This window comes from Gouania willdenowi, chromosome 19 (genome assembly GCF_900634775.1).
Source record: "Gouania willdenowi chromosome 19, fGouWil2.1, whole genome shotgun sequence".
NCBI classification, from domain to species: Eukaryota; Metazoa; Chordata; class Actinopteri; order Blenniiformes; family Gobiesocidae; genus Gouania; species Gouania willdenowi.
The window spans coordinates 7190878-7212607 of record NC_041062.1 but is presented as its reverse complement, the minus strand read 5'-3'; the positions used below and the strand labels follow the sequence as shown (position 1 = coordinate 7212607).

Genomic DNA, 21730 nt, shown 5'->3' with positions numbered 1-21730 from the left:
CTTGTCACACTATGTTCTGGTTTGATCTTTATGACTATTTCCACTCTGCTTCCCCTCCCAACACCGTTTTTTTTTTTATCCCATTAACAAACCCTCTGTGATTCATCCCTAATCCTTGACTGTGGCTTTGCCAGCTTTCAATGAACATGGTGAACTGGTGATGGAGGTCCTGCTCATAACGAGACTTTGATGAAAACCATTGGTTAAGTCGTATAAAACCGCATGGAATGAGGTGCATTATCGCACGCATACCTTTAGAGAGATTTTTTTGCCAGTAATAAACAGAGTAATTCATAATATGAGCCATTATTGTTTTATTAGAACATTTAAAAAATACAGACATAAAACTACAAAAGCTATTAAAAACAACAACAACAACAACCATAAGCACCATTTTAATTGGCTTTCATCATGTAAAGTGCTTTAAGGAGTATATGGCTAGTAAAATATAGCAAGATAAAAGTGAATGGAATATCTTTGGAGCGTTTCCAGTTAATTTTTACAGAAAAATATACTTTGGTTTATACGGAAGCGGATTAGGGCCAGTTTTGGTGGAGAAAATAATTTTGGGCCAATCAAGAAAAAAGTTGAAATTACAAGATTAAAGTTGAAATATAATGTCGAGATTAAAGCTTTCTTCCATATTTGATGGAAACAGATGATTTAACTTAATTAGCAAACCTTTGACTTTTATCCCAATATTGTATTTTATTTTATTTATTTTAGAAATTTTGACTTTATTCTCGACATTTTGACTTTATTCTCAACTTCATTGTAGATATTTTGACCTTAATCTCATTTTTTCGACTTCAATCTTGACATTATTTCATTTTTATTCTTGACATTTCTACTTTATTCTTGACATTTCAACTTTAATCATGTCTTTTTTTACTTCAATCTCTACACTATCTTTCAACTGTGATCTCGACATTTTGACATTATTCTTCATTTGCCCAAAATTATTTTCTCCATCAAAATTGGCCGTAATCCACTTCCGTAGATGCAATTATGCCTTATATGAACTAAAATGTATCAAATTTAGCCATAGTTGACTGAGGCCTCTAACCATGAAGATGACTTACGCTAACAGACTGTCCCTCAGGTAAACAAGACGGTTATAAAAGTGAAAGGTTTGAGTACAGTGTAATGATGTTTCAGGTCAGCAGAAAAAGCTCTTTTTATTACATTACATATAACCACTGATATCTTGATGGAAATAAGTTCTTTTTGGCTACGTCCAGGCCTATTAAATACATATTCTAGCTGTTTGCACAGCTTTGCTAACTGAAGAAAGAGACTTTGACACCCATATAACTGGCTATTACTAGGTATAATAATAAAGACCTTTACTGCCTAAACCAGGGGTGTCAAACTTATTTTAGTCAGGGGGCCAAATACGGAGAAGTTTGATCTCTAGTGGGCCACAGATTTTATGCGGGAAAACAAGTAATTTCAACATTGGTTGGTGGCCTGGTTTATACTTTTAAGTAACATAAAATATGTAAGAAATCAACCACATCCAAGCAATAAGTGAAAGATTTCAGTCCCAACACGATCTTCACTTTAAATTTCCTAGATTTTGTGACCAATTTCTACTTAATTAACAGAAATATTTTGTAACAACTTGAGGAAAATTGAAGGATTTTGTAAGAATTTCATGTTAAAAATGACTGCAATCATGCTATATAAGCACCAGGATTGTTGAGTTTCATTTTACACAATGATTCATTGTTTCTCTGTAAGTTTTACTTTCTCCTGCAGGCCGAATTAGATGCTCCAAAGGACTAGATTTGGCCCCCGGGCCATGAGTTTGACAGATGTGGCCTAAACACACCACGAATAAGTTCCTATTAATCCTGGAGAGGAACACACCAACACATTCTAACCTCCACAATTAGCACATCAAACACTTGAGTCCTGAACTGCTGTGGCACAATTAGCTCACACAATAGTTAAATAATGTATGTTGTGAAGTGTGGCAGCCCTAGACATTCAACACAAGAGAAAGTTAATCAGGGTAGTGAAGTGATATTAACTTAGCTTAAACAGAGACAGCAAATCAGGAATACTGCAGCCGTTTTTTCAGCTTCTCCTCATATAATGACAATCGTATGTTAACCCAATTAACCAAAGTACGAACACTGCACAGTAAAAGGCACTTAGCAAGTTCTCGTTCTGAAACGTTGAGTTATTTTGAGCACACCCCCAGTTTTATACACTTTCTCTCCCTCTTGCCAACCTGTTAAACACTCAGTGTGATGCTTTCAATGGAGCTTGCTTGGATTTTGGTGTCCAGCTCCTCCCCACTGATCCTGAAGGTCACACATGTGTTGGAAGGGATGGTTGCCGTGGCATTCGGGGACTTACCCAACCAACCCTGAGATCCACGTTTATACATTTTAATCGTTACCTGCAGGATGGAAAAAGAAGAAAGTTGACTTTTTTTTTTTTTGGCAAAATAAGATAGACATTCATGAGTTCCAACTTTAACATCAACATTTGCCCTCAGACAAGGTTTAATAATTACATTAATAAAAACACTGTCCAAACATTCAAATACGACTTGAACCAGATGCCTTCAAGAAACTAGCGATATTTTTGAACAATTTGAGCCAATTTTTGCTTATTTTTACCCTTTACCTTCAAACTTGCCATAGTTTTATGTTCGTTACATTTTAAGCGTGCAGTTGAAACTGCGCTCCAAACGACAGACCAGAACTGAATGAAAATTAAGTTAACCTTGTTCTCACCGTCAGCTTTAATTCCACATTTCGACCGGAGTCATACCGCTCTTGATTTTATGTAGGTTGTGGGGCATAATACACTGACAATAGAAGCCTTAACTAGATTTAGACATGCAGGTAATTGAACCATGTCTATTTAAAAAAAGAATGCCTTGCTGCTTCTCTTGTTTGGCTGCATTTACAGGGTATAACAGAATATTACAGTGCCTTTTCACAGCTCCATTTTCTTTCACTTTAGCATTAGGCAATTTTTCAATTATATATTTTTTTCAGTGTACTTTCATCCCGAGCGCTCCATAATGTCTCGGCCTTTTAGTTAATGGTAGCGACAGTCAGGGCCCGGTATATTGGCCCTTGTCCATTTTGCAGGTCATTGTGGGAGCCCAATAGGCCTTTTATTACGCCGACATCAAAAGGCAGATAAGCATTAGAGGTGGGGGAAAATACCCTGCACTAGATATGCTCCCTCTTTCCTTTGTCTGCTATTGAAAGTGATCATTTTAATAGTGAAGAGGTTGCTGAGCTTCGGGGCTGATGGGAAGTGCGACACCCCCGACAGCCCACGAATACGAGCACGTCGATAACACAACGTGAGCACACCGCGGACCCTCCGCACCTGCACACTCTAGCTGCTAACCTAATTATCTACAACAAAAGCCGCCGTGATTTCACTCACAGAACCTTTCACCATTTACTTACTTATTACAGAGCACTGAAACCCGGATGGAGACATTGGTCGGTGGAAGAAAAAAAAAAAACTAAACAATTGTGTCTCACATTGAAGCTTTGGCCAAATGTAAGTAATGTACAAAAAAATAATTATTTGACAGCTGGTGGCAAAAAGCCAAGACAAAGAGTGGAAATAAATGTAGCGTAACCAAAAAGTTGGCCTTTATTATGTCAATGCATGAGAAACAAGAGCTCAAACCTCCGCCAAATGCCAAATCTGCTCTTTGCCAGATATTGTCAGTTATCTGGATCAGATCTGATCATAGTGCTAGTATTATTCACAGTTTAAAGGCTTGGGAGAAATGTATATCTCAATAATAATGATACAATAGGTCCAAATGTATGGGCACCTCTATTTTTCAAAAAATAATTTAGATAAAATGCACAATCCGGATCTGATCCGCACGAAACTCTGGAGTCATTGAGAAACCAATTCAACATAACTGAGTCAAAGTTAATAAATATTAGTAAATTATGAACCGAGATATACATTTTTGGAAGTTTCGCCAATGATCCATCACTTAAACTGATCCAGAATCAGTATCTTGATCCAGATCCTCTCCAATATTCAGTTGAATCTTTCATGGTTTCAGGTCTGTCTTTAGTTAAAAATTTCATCAAAATCCGTTAAGCCGGGGGTGTCAAACTCATTTTAGTTCAAGGGCCAAATACGGACCAGTTCGATCACAAGTGGGTCACAGGTTTTAGGTGGGAAAACAAACAATTTTAACATTAATGTGCCCAAGTTTGCATTTCCAGTTTTCATTTGGGAAGATTTTGTAGAATAAGAAAAAATTCAGAATTTTGGAAAAAGAGTTCTCTCAATAACAATTTACAACTGAATTATTTAGTAATTAACAAAATGATTCCTGTTTTCTCTGCCATTTTTACTTTCTTCCGCAGGCCGAATCAGATGCTCTGAAGGGCCGGATATAGGCCCCGGGCCTTGAGTTGGACACGTGCTTTAAGCTAACCTGGTGCAGAATATCAAACATACAATAAGAAACATCTTGTACAACCCAGTCCAGATTAGCAGCACCTACAGGAGAAAATCAGTAACAGTACCGCCACACACTGTTCGCTGTTGTACGGTAACGCAAACACTTATGGAGGGATTCTTCTTTGTTGGTGTTCGGCGGACTGGGTATCAAAAGTAGGAATCGAAATTTTTAATATGAACATTTCCGAGAAAATTGGAAAGTTATTCCCGGAACCAATCGACAGAGGTGTAAAAAGTACGGATATATCCTACTCAAGTAGAAGTACTGTTACTTGATTGAAATTGTACTCAGAAACAAGTAAGTCTTATGTAAAAAGTAAAAAGTAGCTAAATTAAAGAGTACTCAAAGTATGAGTTACTAGTTACTTTCACCCCCCCACATTTCATCTAATGTATAAACCTAAAAAAGAAAAGAGGAAAACTTGCATAATTCTTTTTTTAAATAAAACAAATGATCAGCTACTTATAAACTCAAACAGAGAAAATACCTGTCATTCAATGCCGTTTTGGTGCCGTGCATTACATTTAATTTGATTCGTCGGTTATGATGGGATGCATTTGATTGTTGTCTGCTCATTTCATTTTTTGTAGTTTCACAATGTCCGTTGATCACTTATAAAATGAAAAATGATAATTTACTCAGTAACTGTTTGGTGTAGAAATGTAACGTTTTTTTTATTTTTAAAACATACTTAAGTGCAAGAGAAATTACTGATTTAGAAATATACTCAAAAAAGCACCCATAAAACAAACTCAATTACAGTAACATGAGTACAGTAATCTGTTACTTTCACCTCTGCCAATCGATGCCCAACCCTATTTATGATCAATGGGAATAATTATAATAATTAATGAAAAGGTGTCAGTGAGATGCCTATACAACAGTTTGTTGACAGTCCTTCAATAATTGTGTTTGTCTCAACTTATAAAAGGTAAAACAAATGTCAGACTAAGCTCTAAATAGCAACAACCTGCCTTAGTGAACAGGAAACCATTAGAGCCTCGGTAATAACCATTACACCCAGTCACCCAGCTTTGACTTCATTTCCATCCACATAAGTGCATTTTCTGCAAGAGGTTAAAATATGAATCTCCTCCTTTTTTTCTCCTCAGTGGGTCTGGCTGTCTGGCCGACTTAAGAGGGCACAATCTATGACTGATTTAATTTTCTCTTTATGAACATCTCTAACACTATTACTCCCGGAGCATACACTGACTGCCCCCATCCGACTCCATTAAGAAACAAATCAGGTTTAAAGACCATATTGATGCCGTCCGTTATTAAGGGTGATTATCAAAACAACAGACAATGGGCCAAAGTGTCTGTTAACCAGCTTAGTTGTAATTTCACGTAACTGTAACAGATGGCGGGGCTGTCAATTATGTTGTAGGCCTGCTGCTCACATTAGCCTTTTTACATTAAATGAACGATAGTCTGCTCACAGGTGGTACAAACAAACAAGGACAGAAATAAGAGTTTACACATTTACAGTTGATGCATTTTCAGTCTACGATTAGCACGTATTCCTCTTCTGCACCTTTACTCTCCTCAATTAACGAGAATGGCTTCCAATGCTGTAATTAAGGGCCTCCGCTCCACTCAGCCCTCTTCATTATTCATGAACCCACAATCGATCAAATCTCATGAGTCCATGCAGCAGGCTTCACTCTTAATATCCTGAATCCACAAAACAGATATGATCTCAGAGCTTGCATTAATAGCTTGGTTACTAGTCAAATAAAAGCTCCTTTTAAATAGCATGTGAAGCATTTCAAGGCAAAAGTGGCTCAGGCACGTTGACAAAATAATGGTTTGATTTTTAATTTAGAAAAAATATAACTACAAAATATCTTTGCATTTTTGTCAAATCATGTGTACCCCCTCTTCATATCATAGTACCCCATAGTTCCTCCTTCCTGTGTCTCGAGCTTTGGTCTTAAGGCTTAATCATAAACTCAAATGAATAAGTGCATTTAAGAAAAAAATACCAATGCAACTTTATTGTGATTATTTTATTAGTAAGTAAACTCAATCAGCCTTTGTAAGTGTTCGAAAGTCGGATTAAAGTGCTTTGACGGCATGAATTATTCCTGTTTCGATAAATTACAAGAAAGGACAGCATTTATTTTACAGAGCAACATTATTGTTAATTTTTGGTCAATATGTCCCCAAAAATAGCCTAAAAATGAACTAGAAACATTTTCTCGATATTTTTTAATTGATTGATAAATGTTTCTGAGTATGCAAACCTCTGTTTGGGATCCACTGCTTTAACACACCTGAATGTAACACATTGTATCTCGCCAACAGGAGCTAGAGGTCAAGGATTTTTTAAATTCAATTAATACCAAAAACATTTATTTTACAACATTCTTTTCTTTTTTTTGTAAGAACTGAGGATAAATTAAAAAATAAATAAAGAAAACATATTTCTGAAATATGATTACGTCTATTCGGCCTCTTTACAGGGAGTAAGCTCGAAGTGGGTCAAATATGCTCTATAGTAGCAAAGCATTTTAAGGTTTTAGCCTTTTTTCCCCCCAGTTTTGGTCCTGAACAGCAACAAAACAAGCTTAAAGTAATAATAATTAAAAAAAAAAAAATCACATCTTTAGAAAAAAATATTCTTTAGTCATTCTTACTAGCCTTTAATGTAACTGTTGGGAACCCAGGATCCCAACAGGACCTAAAATCAGGTTATTTGAAGACATTTCCTTTAAGTGACCAAGGCCAAGGCTTTTCTGTGAAGGGTTCCTGGTACTGAAAATTAAAGCAGAACTAAGTAACTTTTTCACCCTAATAAATCATTCTCGTAGTCCCTGTGAGGGTAATAAAAGTGTTTATTGGTTGATTAGGGGGTCTTTTATCTCCCCCTGCTGTCTCTGGCCAGAAAACAGCACTTGCAACTTTCCCTGCCTCCGACCCAGTGGCAAGACGTACTGCTTTACGACAGCCCAACACAAACTAATGCTAGATTATGACCAACCCCCGTGGCTGCACATGGTTGTCTACAAATTAACTTTTCTCAGACTTTTATCATGGCGGAGCCAGCAAAAAAAAGGCAGAGAAGACCTTTGTCCAAGCAATCACACACACCGTCGTCGCATCACACATACTCGCAAGCCAGCGCTCCATCAGGCATCACACACACAAACATCCATCCATCCATCTATCTATCATCCATCCAGTTTCAGAGTCGCTTTGTCATCAGACAAACAAACACATCACACACATTTCCACATCCCCTTCCTTATTACTCCCACATCATTCATTTATTTTACTTGTCTCTCTTCCTCATACTGTTCACATGGTCACATGGGACTATATGTGTGAAAGCACCCTTAGTGTCACTTGTATTAGGATTTTTCAGTGATCAGTTGCTACCATCTTGGGAGAGCAAAGGTGCGCATGTAGCTGTGGGGTGGGGCAGGAGGAGGGGGACGTGGAGTGTTTTACGAGAGTGACATAACCAAAAGGGACCTTTAGGGGGAGCTCTAAGTTACGGCCAAAATTGATTTTATTGTTTTTTTTACTAAGATAAGCCTGAAATATCAGTGTTCAATTTTTCCTACCCCTCAACCTTGTTTTAGGACACCATTTTGAAAATGGCTGTCTCCAAGTTAAATATGCCTCATAATGACCCTTCTAAGTTACATACAATCATAAACTTGGTGTCTAAACTTGTGTTTTTGATTATGAGTAAAATTATGGTATATATTAAAATGATTATGGAATCGCTGTCATTTTGAAAATCCAATATGGCCACCAGAAAATATGAAATTTTCCATGCTTTTCAATTAACGAGTGCTGTGATGGGCATATTTTTGTCTAGAATTATGTTGTCTACACTCAATAACCTATAGTGATGTTCAGGTTTATCTCTCATGAATTTATTTTATATATCAACAAATTAATAGCTAGTTTAGAATTTTCACATGGCTGAAAGTCATTTCTATACCATGCATACGATTAATGTACTGTATAGAAGACAAGTGTGATATAAATTGGGAATCGAAGGGTGGGAAAATTGAACCCCAGTATTTCTGAAATCCAACTAAGCCAAAAAAAACAGCCAAAATGACATACCACTCCAGACTAATAGGTTCATTGGTCCCTACAATGAAAAATGGAGTGAAAGAGTTTTTATATGGTTGGGTCACACAGATGTTTTTATGGTCAGGCTAGTATAGAAACATTAAAATGAAGCAACGTTATAGCTATTGTATCTGTATGTTATTATCATTACATAATTCAGGATTCCTAACAGTTTGTAATAATATATGCCGTCTTTTGCAGCATCCTCTTCCTCTTCCTCCTCCTCCTGTATTTGATGTAATTAGTTAATGCATAATAATGTATTGTCGCTCAATTTTAAACATGAATTCATACATACAGAAACTCGCCTGTGTTAAGTGGATGAGTAAAACATGAACTCCAATAGCTGGTGTTTAACTAAATTAACAAAAGAGGCCTTTGAAGAGCCCTTTAAACTGACTGATGCTGCATGCAGAGCGATGAGTTTGGAGGAAACGCATGGAGTCATCTTCAAATAGTCAGATGTTGGATCTCTCCACTGGGACTCGATGGAAAAGAAGAGATTTTCTAACAGGTTTAATCACACATTGTCACAAGGCAGCGTTTCATCATTGCCTTCCCCTCTTTAAGTGCTGGTGTCTTCACGAGTTCATTAGAGACTCTTGTCATTTTGCCGCACTCCTCTCTACTGTAATTGCGTGGCTAGTTTCCCTCTAAAGCTTCCTACACACTGCCCTAAATGATTTCCAACACTTTTTTTTTTTCAAGAGCGTCACTGCAATTACAAACATCAGAACACTCTGCTAAAGCAAACGCTAAAAGATTTTTCTTGTTAGAAATCCATCAGAAAACTTTGCTTATATTAACTCTGCAGGGCTCAATTGTTCCTTTAATTTAATCGGTTTGTTGACAAATCGTCACGTGACTTGAACTTCCAGAAAAGTTTCGCCACATGCATTGTAGGATTGGTAACCCCCATAGAACACATGTAGGGAAACAAGCCCCTTTCAAGTTGACCTTTGTCCTAAAGACCCCCTCTCTAACAGGATTTATTAGGGAGCCTGTTTCTTTATCACAAACAGAATGCTGTTACAGTAACTTTGAAGTGCATACCTGACCCTCATATTCACCATTTGGTGAACATAGGAACCCGTCTCTTATCACCAACTGTTTACATGATCCTTCTTTCATCCCACTTAGAAAGGGAAAAAGCTAATAACTGGAACTCTAACCAAAACTTTGATCCACTGTCACCTCGGACACATCCCAGGCCTTCCCCAAGAGTCTTTTTTCCCCTCCAAAATGAGAACAAAGAAACTGTTAAAATACGTTTGAAAAGTCACAAAAGGAAACATTATTGGAATGGTTCCTGCAGAAATTGAATTGAGGTAATTCTGTATACAACAGAATGCTATTTTACATGTTTCATCATTTAAAAAGTGCTTAAAATACCAGAAAATATCACGAAAGTTAGTTTAAGGTATTTACTGTTAACAATATAGTAAAGAAAAAGCATAACATGATTTTTGACATTCATGTTTAACAGTAAAGTTCGATATGTGAAACTATGCTATTTTTTAGCCGTGTTTGATATCAAAGTGTCCCATAATACATGATATTTCAAGAAATAATGTTGAAAAGATCATTTGAATTACGCTGAATTAATTATCATCATTGGTGTGTTATGTTTAGAACCCCTCTGTTTGTCTGTCAAGTGTTTAAGTAATATTAAATTATCAAATAATTCACACAAATGTAATAAAAATCCACAGTATTTGCACAGTTTTGTCATGCTTATATCACAAGATGGCAGTTATTTTCAATCTGAAATTGGAGAAAGAATGTTACTTTCTTGCTATATTCCTTAAAGTTTCCCACAGAATTGTTGCAAAATCAAGAAACTTTATGTGAATTTAAGTTTAAGGTCACATATTGTTGGTTCCTTTCATACCTTACAAATGTTTTATACAAAGAAGTGCATGCCAGACCACATTAATGATGAAATTGCAGGTTTTCCCACTAAAATGTGTGGCCTATTTACGATCGCACTGGTCAAAATGATGAAAATGGGGCGGAACACTTCTTAAGTTACCTAAAGAAGTTTTTTTTACTTCACTATTACTATAATTTCTTTTGTTTCTTTGCCAGAGAAGGAGTAGACACCATTTTTGTTCAACTTTAAAAATTTTTTTTTTACAGGTATTCCCCGTGATATGACGTCACACTGTATTGGGTTGCATTCGGATGTTTCAGTTTGGGAACAAATGCATTTTTCCCAAATGATGAAGATCAAAGCAAATTTTTGATTGTCAATTTCGAACCTTCTATGTTTGTTTGTGAGTAAATAATCTTTGATTTATGAATCTATTAGGCCTACAATATGTCACATTCTCTGTTTTATTTCACTTGGTTATTTTTAAACACAAAAATACAGCAAAGGATTCGGGATTCTCCGGCGCAGCCTTTTGCAATTTTGCATCACGCGTTGACTACCATCTCTCTTATGTGTGGAGTATATGATAACCTATAGTACACTCTGAACTCATCAGATTGATAAATTCGTACAGTGTGAAGAACACTACATTTGCAACATTAATGGCTACTTCAAATGTTTTTCCTATTATATGAAATGAGAGTGAAAAGCCACGGCAGCTGTCAATATGAGCTACTTAGGCGACAGAATTCTTAGAAAATGCTTTCCTACTGGCCTTTTGTGTTCCTCCATTCATTATCAGCACAAAGTGGTTGATGCCTTCCCTTTCTGGCTTTTTCTGTGCCGAGCACCCGACGCACTGTGGCTTTTCCATTTCAGGTCCGTGACGCGTGCAGGCCAAACAGAGAAGAATGTTAAATGAACAAGCTGTGCTAATGTGGACATCGCGGTCAGTAATGTAACTCCGGCAACCAATATCTAATTATTGGCAGTGATTTCTGTTAGCGGAGATGTTGTCTCTGAATTTACAGCTTTGTTTTCCCCCTGGTGGGTTTGTTCCTATTAATCAGCTAAAGCATCAGGTTACAGCCAATTGGGTGTATTTTTAGTTGTTTCGCTCAGTGGTTCTTAAAGTAACCCATTTTTCTTATATTTGAATCCAAGTACCGCCATTTGTCCGACTAGAACATTTTTCTCAGAATTCTGCGAAAAAACAACATAATGATGGTATGAATGAGTGATAATACACATTTTTAAAAAATCTCATTTTGTAAATAAGTAGAATGAAACAGTATTTAGTGCCCCCTGAATAAATTTATACCTTCAGTTTTGATCATTTACAGTTGTATTTTCAGTTCATGTTCTAATCAGCATATTTTCTATAATCATTTTGTGTGTTTTTGGTGTCATAGTGTAGTTTGTTCTTTTTATTATTCAGTATATTTTTCTCTTATTTTGTGTGTTTTTGTGTCTTGTTGGTATTTGTTATTTTTGTGTATTTTGTAGTGATCTTTATTTTTCTCTCAATTATTGTGTGTCTTTGATGTCGTTTTGTGTGTTGCTGGTAACAGTAAATATTGGTGTGTTTTGGGTGTCATTTTGTGTAGTTTGTCATTGTTTGTCTGTTCTTTTTATTCTTCAGTATATTTTTTCTCTAATTGTGTGTGTTTTTGTTGTTGTTTTGTGAGTTGCTGGTAATATTTAGTATAAATATCATTTTTCAATAAAAATAAACATAAAACCACATATTGTTAATGCTGTCATTTGTTACATTTTCCCTCTCTCTTTCTCAAGTACGCCCTGTTGTGCCATTGCGTACCCCTAGGGATACACGTGCCCCCTTTTGAGAAACATTGGTTTAACTGTTAGACACACAACCAATATTTTTATTTTATCTTTTTAAATTCAGGGTTTCCTTTGAATAAACTCAGTTACATAAAGTGATAAAAAAAAGGCCTTTTAAATCAGAGAATGGGAAGACATTAAGACGAATAAATAACCCCCCCACACACACACACACACACAAATTATGACATGAATGGATCTTTAGTTCTTTGTCTCTCTCTTTAACACACACAGACACACATCCACGCGCTGTAATTACCCCCACGATCCATACAAATTGAATGAAGCCAGAACACTGGTCTAAGAATAAAAGGCCATAATTAATAAATTACAGCCACTCTACTCAATCATTCTCCACTTTGGGGTGAGCAGACATGCCATTCTTTGTCGAGTAATTGGCCAAGCTCACAGAACACACACACACCTAGAACCATCCATGGTGGCTTTTTGAATGCCCGTGGTGGTGTATCTCACAGGCAAACAGATGCTGGAGTGAAAGTGTAGATCATCACAGATATATTTGAGCCTCTGTTGTGTTTACAAGTGACAAATCAAAAGGCGTGCATTTTTTTTCTGTGGCTTGAATTCATGCCTGGGGGAGCTATCGGGTTTCCCCCGGCAGCTGCTGCTCACGAGCAAAGGGTTAATTAACAATGCTATTAAAAAGCAGCAAATTAAACTTATGAACGATCCATTAACACATTTAAATTAGGATGACTTATGATTGCCGATGTAAAACAGACGTTTCAATGGTTATTTGTCCTTATTCTTTTACATTTGTTACTGGCTACATTTACATGAGAGCTTTAACTCTCCTTTAATTCAGAATAAAAATTAAAAAGACTAAAAATCCCCTCGTAAACACCTAATTCCGAATGAAAATGGCCATTCCGCTTTGAACTTAAATCTGAATTAAATGGCTGGTTTGTTCTGATTTTATTTCCGAATGAAATTATTCCAATATTTTATCAACATTCATTCCACCATAATCCAAGATGGCCGCTCGAAGCAAGCGTTGGACTCGAGCCGAGACTATTTATTTAATAAGAGCCTTAGAAGATATAATGAAAAGAGTGGACGGAGGAGTAAACACACTCACGGACATATTACAAACACACAGACATCGGCAAACGAAACAGGCTTCATCAGGGGACATGAAGCCCCAGCACGAGCTTCACAAATGTCGTGAAAAAATCCCCCAAAAAAACAAACGAAACAAAAAAATGTTGCGCTGGTCGTCCGAAAGTTGTCTTTCCACTCAAAATCAAGTAGAGTGGAGGTAAAGAAGCTGTTGCATTAACCATTGGCTTTGATTGGCCAAAGTGCGGTCTTCTATCTCCCTTCTACTTCTCAGCTGACGAAAGTCAAACAGTATGTTATTGTCGAGTTGCTGCTTCAAAACTACAATCAAACCAAAAGTGAAAACAGTTCTTATTATGTGGTCTTTTATGTTGCAGCCAAAAAGGAAAGGTTTGTTGTGTGTTTTTTTCCGGTAGACGTGAATACGTCACTTTCGGCCCTGTCCAATCAGAAGCGGAATCGAACAAAGGCGAAAAAAAATGTATTTTCCATGTAAACCTCAAATCAGAATTACTACTTCTATGTAAACATGAAGCAGAATACTTTAATTCTGAATTATTTAATTCTAAATAATTAATCCAGAATTCAAAAATATCATGTAACCGTGGCCAATGTGCCTCAATCTACAAATATTTCTTTGGAAATTATTATTATTTTCCTGTCGCCGTGTGTGTGTGTGTGTGTGTGTCCCTGGGCTATAAAAGGGCCCACAGAACACTGTCTAATGACTGTTGGGTCATGTATCAAACACACAGCAGTTGGTACATGCAGTCTCAGGGTGGAGGGGGGTGTGACGGGGTAATATCACAGCAGGAAGCTGTGGCTGTGGATGGGTGGAAATGCGTAATAAATCCCCAAAAAGCACTGATCTTCAAGACACATTAAGACACATTGTTTACGTTATAAAAGAAAGTGTTTATAAAGCTTCTTTTTTAGCAACAAATAAAACAAATAATATTTAATTATTTCTACTTTGCAAAGATTAAAATGACGATATGTTATAAGGATTCATTTATTCAGATAACTCTTTTTTTCTTCTTTTTTTTTTCTTCAGGAAATTTACTTTGATCTCCTCCTGACATGTTTCGACTGTCAACTGCCAGTCTTCTTCAAAGTCTTCTTCAAACTGCCAGTCTTCTTCAATTTATTCAAAATTGAATAAAAAGTTGCCAGAAAAAAATGAAACCTTAACATATTATTAATAAAGACAAAAAGGGAAAAAAAGATCTAGAATTATTACGCGGAAGTCAAGGACACATCAAAACAATCTGCAGAGGCCTCTGAAGAACACTGGCAGTTGACAGTCGAAACATGCCAGGAGATCAAAGTACATTACCTGAAAAAAAGTTGTCTGAATAAAAAAACCTTAATATATTATTCAAAGAGAAAACAAAATGAACTAGCTGGAATTATTAAAATGACTTGTTACATTTTTGGCATATAGCAGTGGTAGGATTAGTGGTGTTTGGTTATTTTTGTAAATACATGGAATTTATGATTAACATCTACCAGTGTGTTGATGGAAGAAACTGGAATAGCCTACTACGGTAATAATTTTAGAATTCCCCATGATAAAATTCAGTTTGATTCTCAAAAGACATTTTTGAGGGTTTGTATATACATTTATATCATCAAAACTAATCAAATTTCAATTTTTGGCTCAAACCGAACCTCCTGTTTAGATTGATCCCAATAATGAAGGAATTAAGATATAAAGTACTAGTGCCACCTACTGGTTTCTGTGGGCGCTGACAAAGGATTGCTGGGAATTATAGTCACTGACCTGAGGAATATGACCCAGTAGTGCCCACAGAGAATGAGCAGACAGCGTTCTGATTCTGGAGAACTCCAGAGTGTCCACCTCCTGGCGGTTGAGTGCGATGAACGGGCAGCCCTGGTAGTCTCCTTTCAGCTGTTCACCTCCATGCAGCCTCAGCAGATCCCACGTGCCCACCTTCCTTAACACTTCCCTCACAGTCTCCATTTGTCTGTATGACAGATGACCTACAGGACAAGAAACCCCCTCTTCAACATCCTTTTAATCATGTTAAAAACATGATTTACCTCTGATCAATTCTTTTTTTTTTTAGGGCAATTCTCACCAGAGATCCACGATGGCGTCAGAGAATCTGATATCCAGGTCATGTAGCTTTTTTTGAAAGACTGGAGAAAGTCATCAATCTGTTGGTGGAAGATCAGCTCCCTCCTCTTCCTCAGGTCCTCATCCAGCTCACAATCAGAAGAGAGGAATATAACTCTAGGGAAGAAAAGGCTTTGGCGTACGTGGACTCCATTCCTCTTCAGATGAGCACATAAGTTAGCCATCTTTAGCTAAAAACAAGGAAATACACAACGATCAAGGGATTTGCTTACATACATTTCTTAAAAGACTTTAAATTTGGGATTTTTAAAAAATGTTTTTATAAATGTTACTAGTGAAAAACGAATAAACAACAAATCATTATAAGACAGAGGCAAGCTACAATGGCCTCATGTAAAGGATTTTCAATATTGGCGAGTGGTGAAATAACCCAAAGTTTGGGTGCAAAATAAAAATGAATTAGTTGCATAAAGAAAAATAGTTTCACTTCCCATATACTATAAATTAAAACAGATGAAGTTTTTTCTTACATTCCCACATGTAGTTATGGGCCAATGAAAATAGTCAAAAAACTTATTTTGGGGGATTTCAAGAGACTGTGACCCAAGAACCAATGCATATGTGACTTATCATTAGTAATGTGAACAGTCTATGTACATAGCTCAAAGCTGATCAAATTACAGGGAGATGAGGCATATGCTAAGTTGTTTACTGAAGGCCCAAACATGTTCCAAACCCAAACCCTGACAAACGGAAGTTGAAAATGGATGAAAAACAAGGACGCACAAAAATCGGCACATACCTTCCTCACTAAATTGGCCATATCTCAAATAGTATTTATCCGATCAAATTAAAAAATGACAGTGTGCCTATTGAATGATCACGGAAACAAATGGTCAAAATGTCAGAATTTTGTAGACCAAAGTGCATGGACCATTTGTTGAAATGACATGGAATGACCCAGATACATTGTATCTACTCTGTTTAGATCATAGAAGTTATTCAAACATCATTTCAACAATAAAGCATCTGTTTGCAGATTCCCCTTCAAAATGGAGCATCCATAGAAATGCAAATGAATGACTTTAAACAGACCCATAAAGGTGACAGCTGTGCTAAGGCACCCGTCTGCTTCTCAACCTGGGGAACATAATTATGGCCTTTCAGAGTAAGAGTGGCCACTCGTGAAGTTTAGGAAGCTCTGCTTCTGCCGTGCTGGAAATTTCCATATAAATTGTTACTGTGACTCAGAATCTCTTCACCCGAATGCAGTTTGTTTAAATACTATTGACTAAATCAGTGTTTCTCAAATTGGGGTACGTGTGCCCTTAGGGGTACGTGATGGCACTACAGGGGGTACTTGAGAGAGAGAGAGAGGAAAATTAACAGTCAGTCTGAAATGACAAAACCTATAGAAATAAATGTATTCAGGAGCCCCCAAGTGTTCCTCAACCTTGTGGTTGGGACCCCATGTGGGATCGCCTGAAATTTCAGAAAAGTTGAAATAGATTTAAATGTTTTCATTACTGTTTTTTTTTTCAAATCAAAACAACACACAATCTTAAACTGCATTGTTATACTTTCACTTTGTGAAATATAAATATAGTTCAACTAAAATGCAGTTAAAAAAAAAATGTCTTTGCGGTCGCCAGAAATTCTTGATATCACATGGGGGTCACGAGCCAAAAAAACTGCACTAATTACTGTTTCATTCACTTATAATTACAAAATGAGATTCTTTAAAATATGTTATAACTCATTCATTCCATCACTATGCTCGATAGTTGTTTTAAATTGTTTTCTAAGCAAAATGTTGTAGTCGGACTAAGGGGGTATTGGATTAAAGAAATAAAGGGGGAAAAAGGGGGGTTTGAGCCACAAAAGTTGGAAAACCACTGGACTAAATGATGCGATGGACCTTTGATTTAAGCGTTTTCATTTTTTTCCAAATAAAGGAGAAGTTTTTACCATGAGAGCTTTTAAAGGGTCTTCCACTTGCTCAATGTAGGTGTTGGTGAAGTTTTGGTCCTTTTCTTTTACTTGTAAATGCCATTGATGGTTGTGATCTGACAGAGTTCCCCTCCAGGGTTTCACATCGATGCAGAATATCCCCTGGCCTTTGACGAAAAAAACAAAACAAAATGGAAAGCATAAAACTTCCATGCTTTTCTCCAAGCAGGCCCAAGCGTCCTAGTCACCAACCTGAGAGGATAACGATGTCGATGTCATCCTTAGCCGTTTGATGGTGGTCAGGGATGCGCAGGTTGTTGTAAACATAATCTTTTCTCAGTCCAGTGAGTTTTCTGTTATGACAAGGAACTTCTAGATTTAGCCTGACAGCTTCTCAGCAACATGATTCTCTTGTTTTCTAGTTACCATGTGATATGACAGTAAACAAACAACTAGGGAATACTTGCATGACATGTTGCAAAAAGTCGGGTAGCGCTGCCGTCTGTTTTAAATGTTGACTGGAAACGCTTTCTGATGGTTTGGAGCTGGGGTGAAATTGCGTTAACAGACTTCCGAGCTGAATCATCCTGGTGTCAGTCTGAAATGAATCAAGTTTTGACATTGGTAGTCTCACAAATCTAGATAAATATTGGGACAAATGTCTATTCATTTAAAATGTTTAACGACATTTGGTTTCTTTAAGCTAATCAACAGAGTATCGATATCATTAACTCCAAAATAAAACTCACTTCCTTCACACATTTGTTTTTAGGTTGGTTTACTGTCCAAAGCAAGTCTCAACATGCTAAAATTAGACCCACTGATACTAAAATTCTAATTAGTCATATAAATCCAAAGCTGTATAGATTCCCTTTTTCGTTCCCGTTTGGGGCCCGTACTACGAAGCTGGATAAGTACATCCAGGATATAGCTCCATTAGCTTCATCTAAACAAACATTCTCCATCAGAGAGCAGCTGTACTACAAAGCAGGGTATGAATACGTTCACTTTTGCGAGGTGATTTTAGCGTGGCTATGTGTGCGCTCTAGTGAAATGGGTGGAGGTTGCAGCGTCAGACCAACCACAATCACAGAGAAACTGTGTTGAGCAAATTACATTACAAATGAGGAATAATTCTTTAAAAATATGAAGAATTAAAATCAATAATTCAGACCAAAAACAACACTGTTGCTGTAGAAAAAGCAGGAAGAAAAGAACACAGGCAGGAAGCTGCTGACACGGTTAATGCGTAAAAGCATGAGATTATACAAGATTAATAATCTTTCTTTCTTAAACACATTTGTCAGATCTGACACCGACCAGGACCTTCTAACAATGGGCAGGTCATTTTCCAAGCGAACTGATTGGTCAGGAGGCGGAACTTTAGTCGCTCAGATCTTATCCACTTCATAACCTGGTTCCGCCTAGGTTATGTGTTCAGCCTAAGTTACCATGGTGATTTAGCCCGGTAAAATGTTAGCTAGCGTCGTAGTGTAGCACACACAAAATAAATCACAGAAGTTAGCACGATAATAGGAAATCCAGCCTCGTAGTACAGGCCCAAAGCGACTTGATGAGATTTTTAAGGAGCAAAAAGTGAGCCTGAATGCAGCAATAATATGCCTAGTTTGCGTACAGTGACAACAAATGTTTAAAAATGCATTTATATCAAAACCATTGCTTTCTAGTGTACTAGTAGAACTAAAGCAAAACAAAACCATTTACACATACGTGTCACCCCAGCAAAGTTTTAAAACGTCAAAGAACGAAATAAATGAAAAACTCCGCATTATTAAGGCTTAAAAACAACAAAAAGCAAAGCAAAACAGCACATAAGTGTAATGCCAGCAAGGTTTTAAAACGTCTATTTTTTTTTTTTTTTTTTTTTAAAGAACGAAATAAATGAAAAACTCCACATTATTAAGGCTTAAAAAACAAAAAATAAAATACATTCAATTAAATTAAAAAATAAAATAAATTAAAAAAAAGAAGAAAAAAAAAAAAAAACAGCTTTGTGCGGGACAATTGACCATAAGAAGACAAAGCCTGCACTAAAGCACAAACATACACTAAACTAAAGCACAAACATACATACTGCAGATGCTGTAGAAGAGTCTTGGAGCAGAACTGTGGACGTGGACTCTCAGTGGAACATATTTCTCTAAACTTAGTATCGTTATTTTACCAAACGCTGAGTAACGTTACTTCATCCACGAGGAACGTTTCCCAACGTTGGCCCCTCCCCCTCCTTTTCCTCTGGAAGAAGTAAACAACGGACCACGTGCACCACCTGCGGTGTCAGGTTTCACCTACGAAGACGTGACGTAAGATGAAAACAATGTGATGCAATCATGGAGATCCCCTGATTAAAATAGGCCTGTATATTATGCAAGCCCTTTTAACATTTAATAGCTAGTGTGGATATGTAAGACACATATCCTCAATTGAATTCTTCCTAGTCAAAATGAACATTAAACAACGACATTCTTCCTATCCACAATTGTAATGTCAGATATCCACTACGTAATTCCTCCTAGGATAAATTACGTCACTTTCTCCATTGATGTGTATGGGGTTTGTCATTCCAGATATCTTTAATTCAGTCATGTGAGATGTGGATATCTGCAACTAAATTATGACTATCCATAACTCCATTTAGAGATATCTACATGTGCATTCTGACGAGTCACAATTCCAAATCAAGATATCTTCAACCCCCATCCATTAAAGATGTCTTTAATGACATTTGTGGATATCTTTAATTACATTTTAACTAGTCAAAATGGCGTTATAGCTATCTTCAACTGGAATTACGTCTAGTCAGAATGCACTTGTAGATTTTTCTAAATGGAGTGTTATGGATAGTCATGATTTAGTTGGAGATATCAATTATCGAGATAGAGATATCTTTAAATTATTTGTGGTTAGAGATATCTCAAATTTGAGACATCTTTAACTTTAATTGTAACTAGTCAAAATGTAATTACAGATATCTTGAACAAGAGTTTCGACGAGGTGAATTGTTAGCTTTCTGTAATTGTTATGACAGGTTGGAGGAGGGGTGAACAGTGTATGGCAAGCCCTTTTAACATTTAATAACTAGTCTGGATAGACTGCAGTGGTTTTATCATCTACATTGGGTTCGTTTTTGTTGTCGTTCTGTTGTTAAATCTAAATCTTAAACTTAAATACAAAATGTTAAATCTACTTGTTCAATATTACATCTAAATCTAAATGGTAAATCTAAATCTAAATGTCAAATGATATATATAAATCGAAATGTTAAATCTTAAATCCAAATGTCAAGGGTGAAACCAAATTTTTTGCTAATATGCAAATTCACCAAAAGTACCAAAATAAAAATGCAAGAAAAGTAAATATCACAAATTTCACAAATATTGCTGTAAATCTGGCCAATTTTTTTGCAACATTTATCAACAAATCAAGATTAAAAAATACATGTGAATTTGTAATGTTATATTTGTGAAATTTTTTATCTCGTAAAAATACTGTCAATGTTAAATCTAAATTTCAAAGTTGAATATTAAATCTAAATGTTAAATGTTAAATACTAAATCTAAATGTTGCATTTAAATAGAAATGTTAAATGTAAATGCTGAATGTTTATTAAATCATAAATCTGAAACTAAATGTTAAATCTAAATGTTACATTGAAATATAAATGTTAAATCTAAATGCTAAATGTTATGACATTTAGCACATTTTCCCACATGCAAAACTTTCATGCAAATCAGGCCTTAAGGTTGACCTGTAAAGGCTGTTTTTTTTTTTTTTAAATATTGTGTTTTTTGTCTGACTTCATAGATATCCAAAAGTATTTGCTGGCACACCCTACAAGTTTCTCACATCCTGCATGGGTCGACAAAAAGGATATTACAAAAGTGATAAAGAATATTTAATTCAGTGGTAAATACATAGTGAATATCTCAATGTGGTGATAAACAATATCCGGATAGCAGAAAATACTGTGAAAGAGCTGAATATCAAGAGCAGATAGCCAAATCAGCTCATATGGACTCGGTGGGAGCCAATAAACAAAGGCACTCCGCTTCTCCTGACCTTCACTTCTGGTTTAGATGGGGCTGATAAAGCAGGCACGACCTCAATAATACTCACACAATGGAGTAAAAATAAATAGATATTAAATTAAAGCAGAGGCAATACTGAATGATCTGCGGCAGGAATTCGAGAACAAAAGCTCCTTTGTGCAGTTTAATATTGTCTACAATCACCACCTTGTGATACATTTCTAATGATTTTCATCTTTTACCTTCATGTATCAACACATATT

At 36.3% G+C, this 21730-nt stretch overlaps 1 protein-coding gene across 2 annotated transcripts; it reads right to left on the bottom strand.

Annotated features, from left to right (window-relative positions):
- Positions 1-1157: 1157 nt before the first annotated feature.
- On the bottom strand, positions 1158-19670 carry LOC114481254 (uncharacterized). 2 transcript variants are annotated; one of them, XM_028475922.1, is made up of 7 exons: positions 19514-19670; positions 17886-18016; positions 17671-17771; positions 17437-17585; positions 15470-15698; positions 15151-15371; positions 1158-2410 (listed from the first exon to the last, which is right to left on the bottom strand). In XM_028475922.1, exons 2-7 carry the CDS (start codon positions 18002-18004, stop codon positions 2243-2245), a joined length of 987 nt encoding a protein of 328 aa, XP_028331723.1. In that variant the 5' UTR covers positions 18005-18016; positions 19514-19670; the 3' UTR covers positions 1158-2242. The 2 variants fall into 2 exon arrangements, with proteins under 2 accessions (XP_028331723.1, XP_028331724.1); XM_028475923.1 differs by having other exon boundaries at positions 19510-19664.
- Positions 19671-21730: the final 2060 nt, after the last annotated feature.

Coding starts and splice junctions, on each gene's coding strand:
- LOC114481254 (XM_028475922.1), bottom strand. CDS start 18,004: ATGATTCAGCTCGGAAGTCTGTTAACGCAATTTCACCCCAGCTCCAAA. Junction 17,772..17,885: donor GACTTTTTGCAACATGTCAT/GCAAGTATTCCC, acceptor TTGTCATAACAG/AAAACTCACTGGACTGAGAA. Junction 15,372..15,469: donor GACGCCATCGTGGATCTCTG/GTGAGAATTGCC, acceptor CTTGTCCTGTAG/GTCATCTGTCATACAGACAA.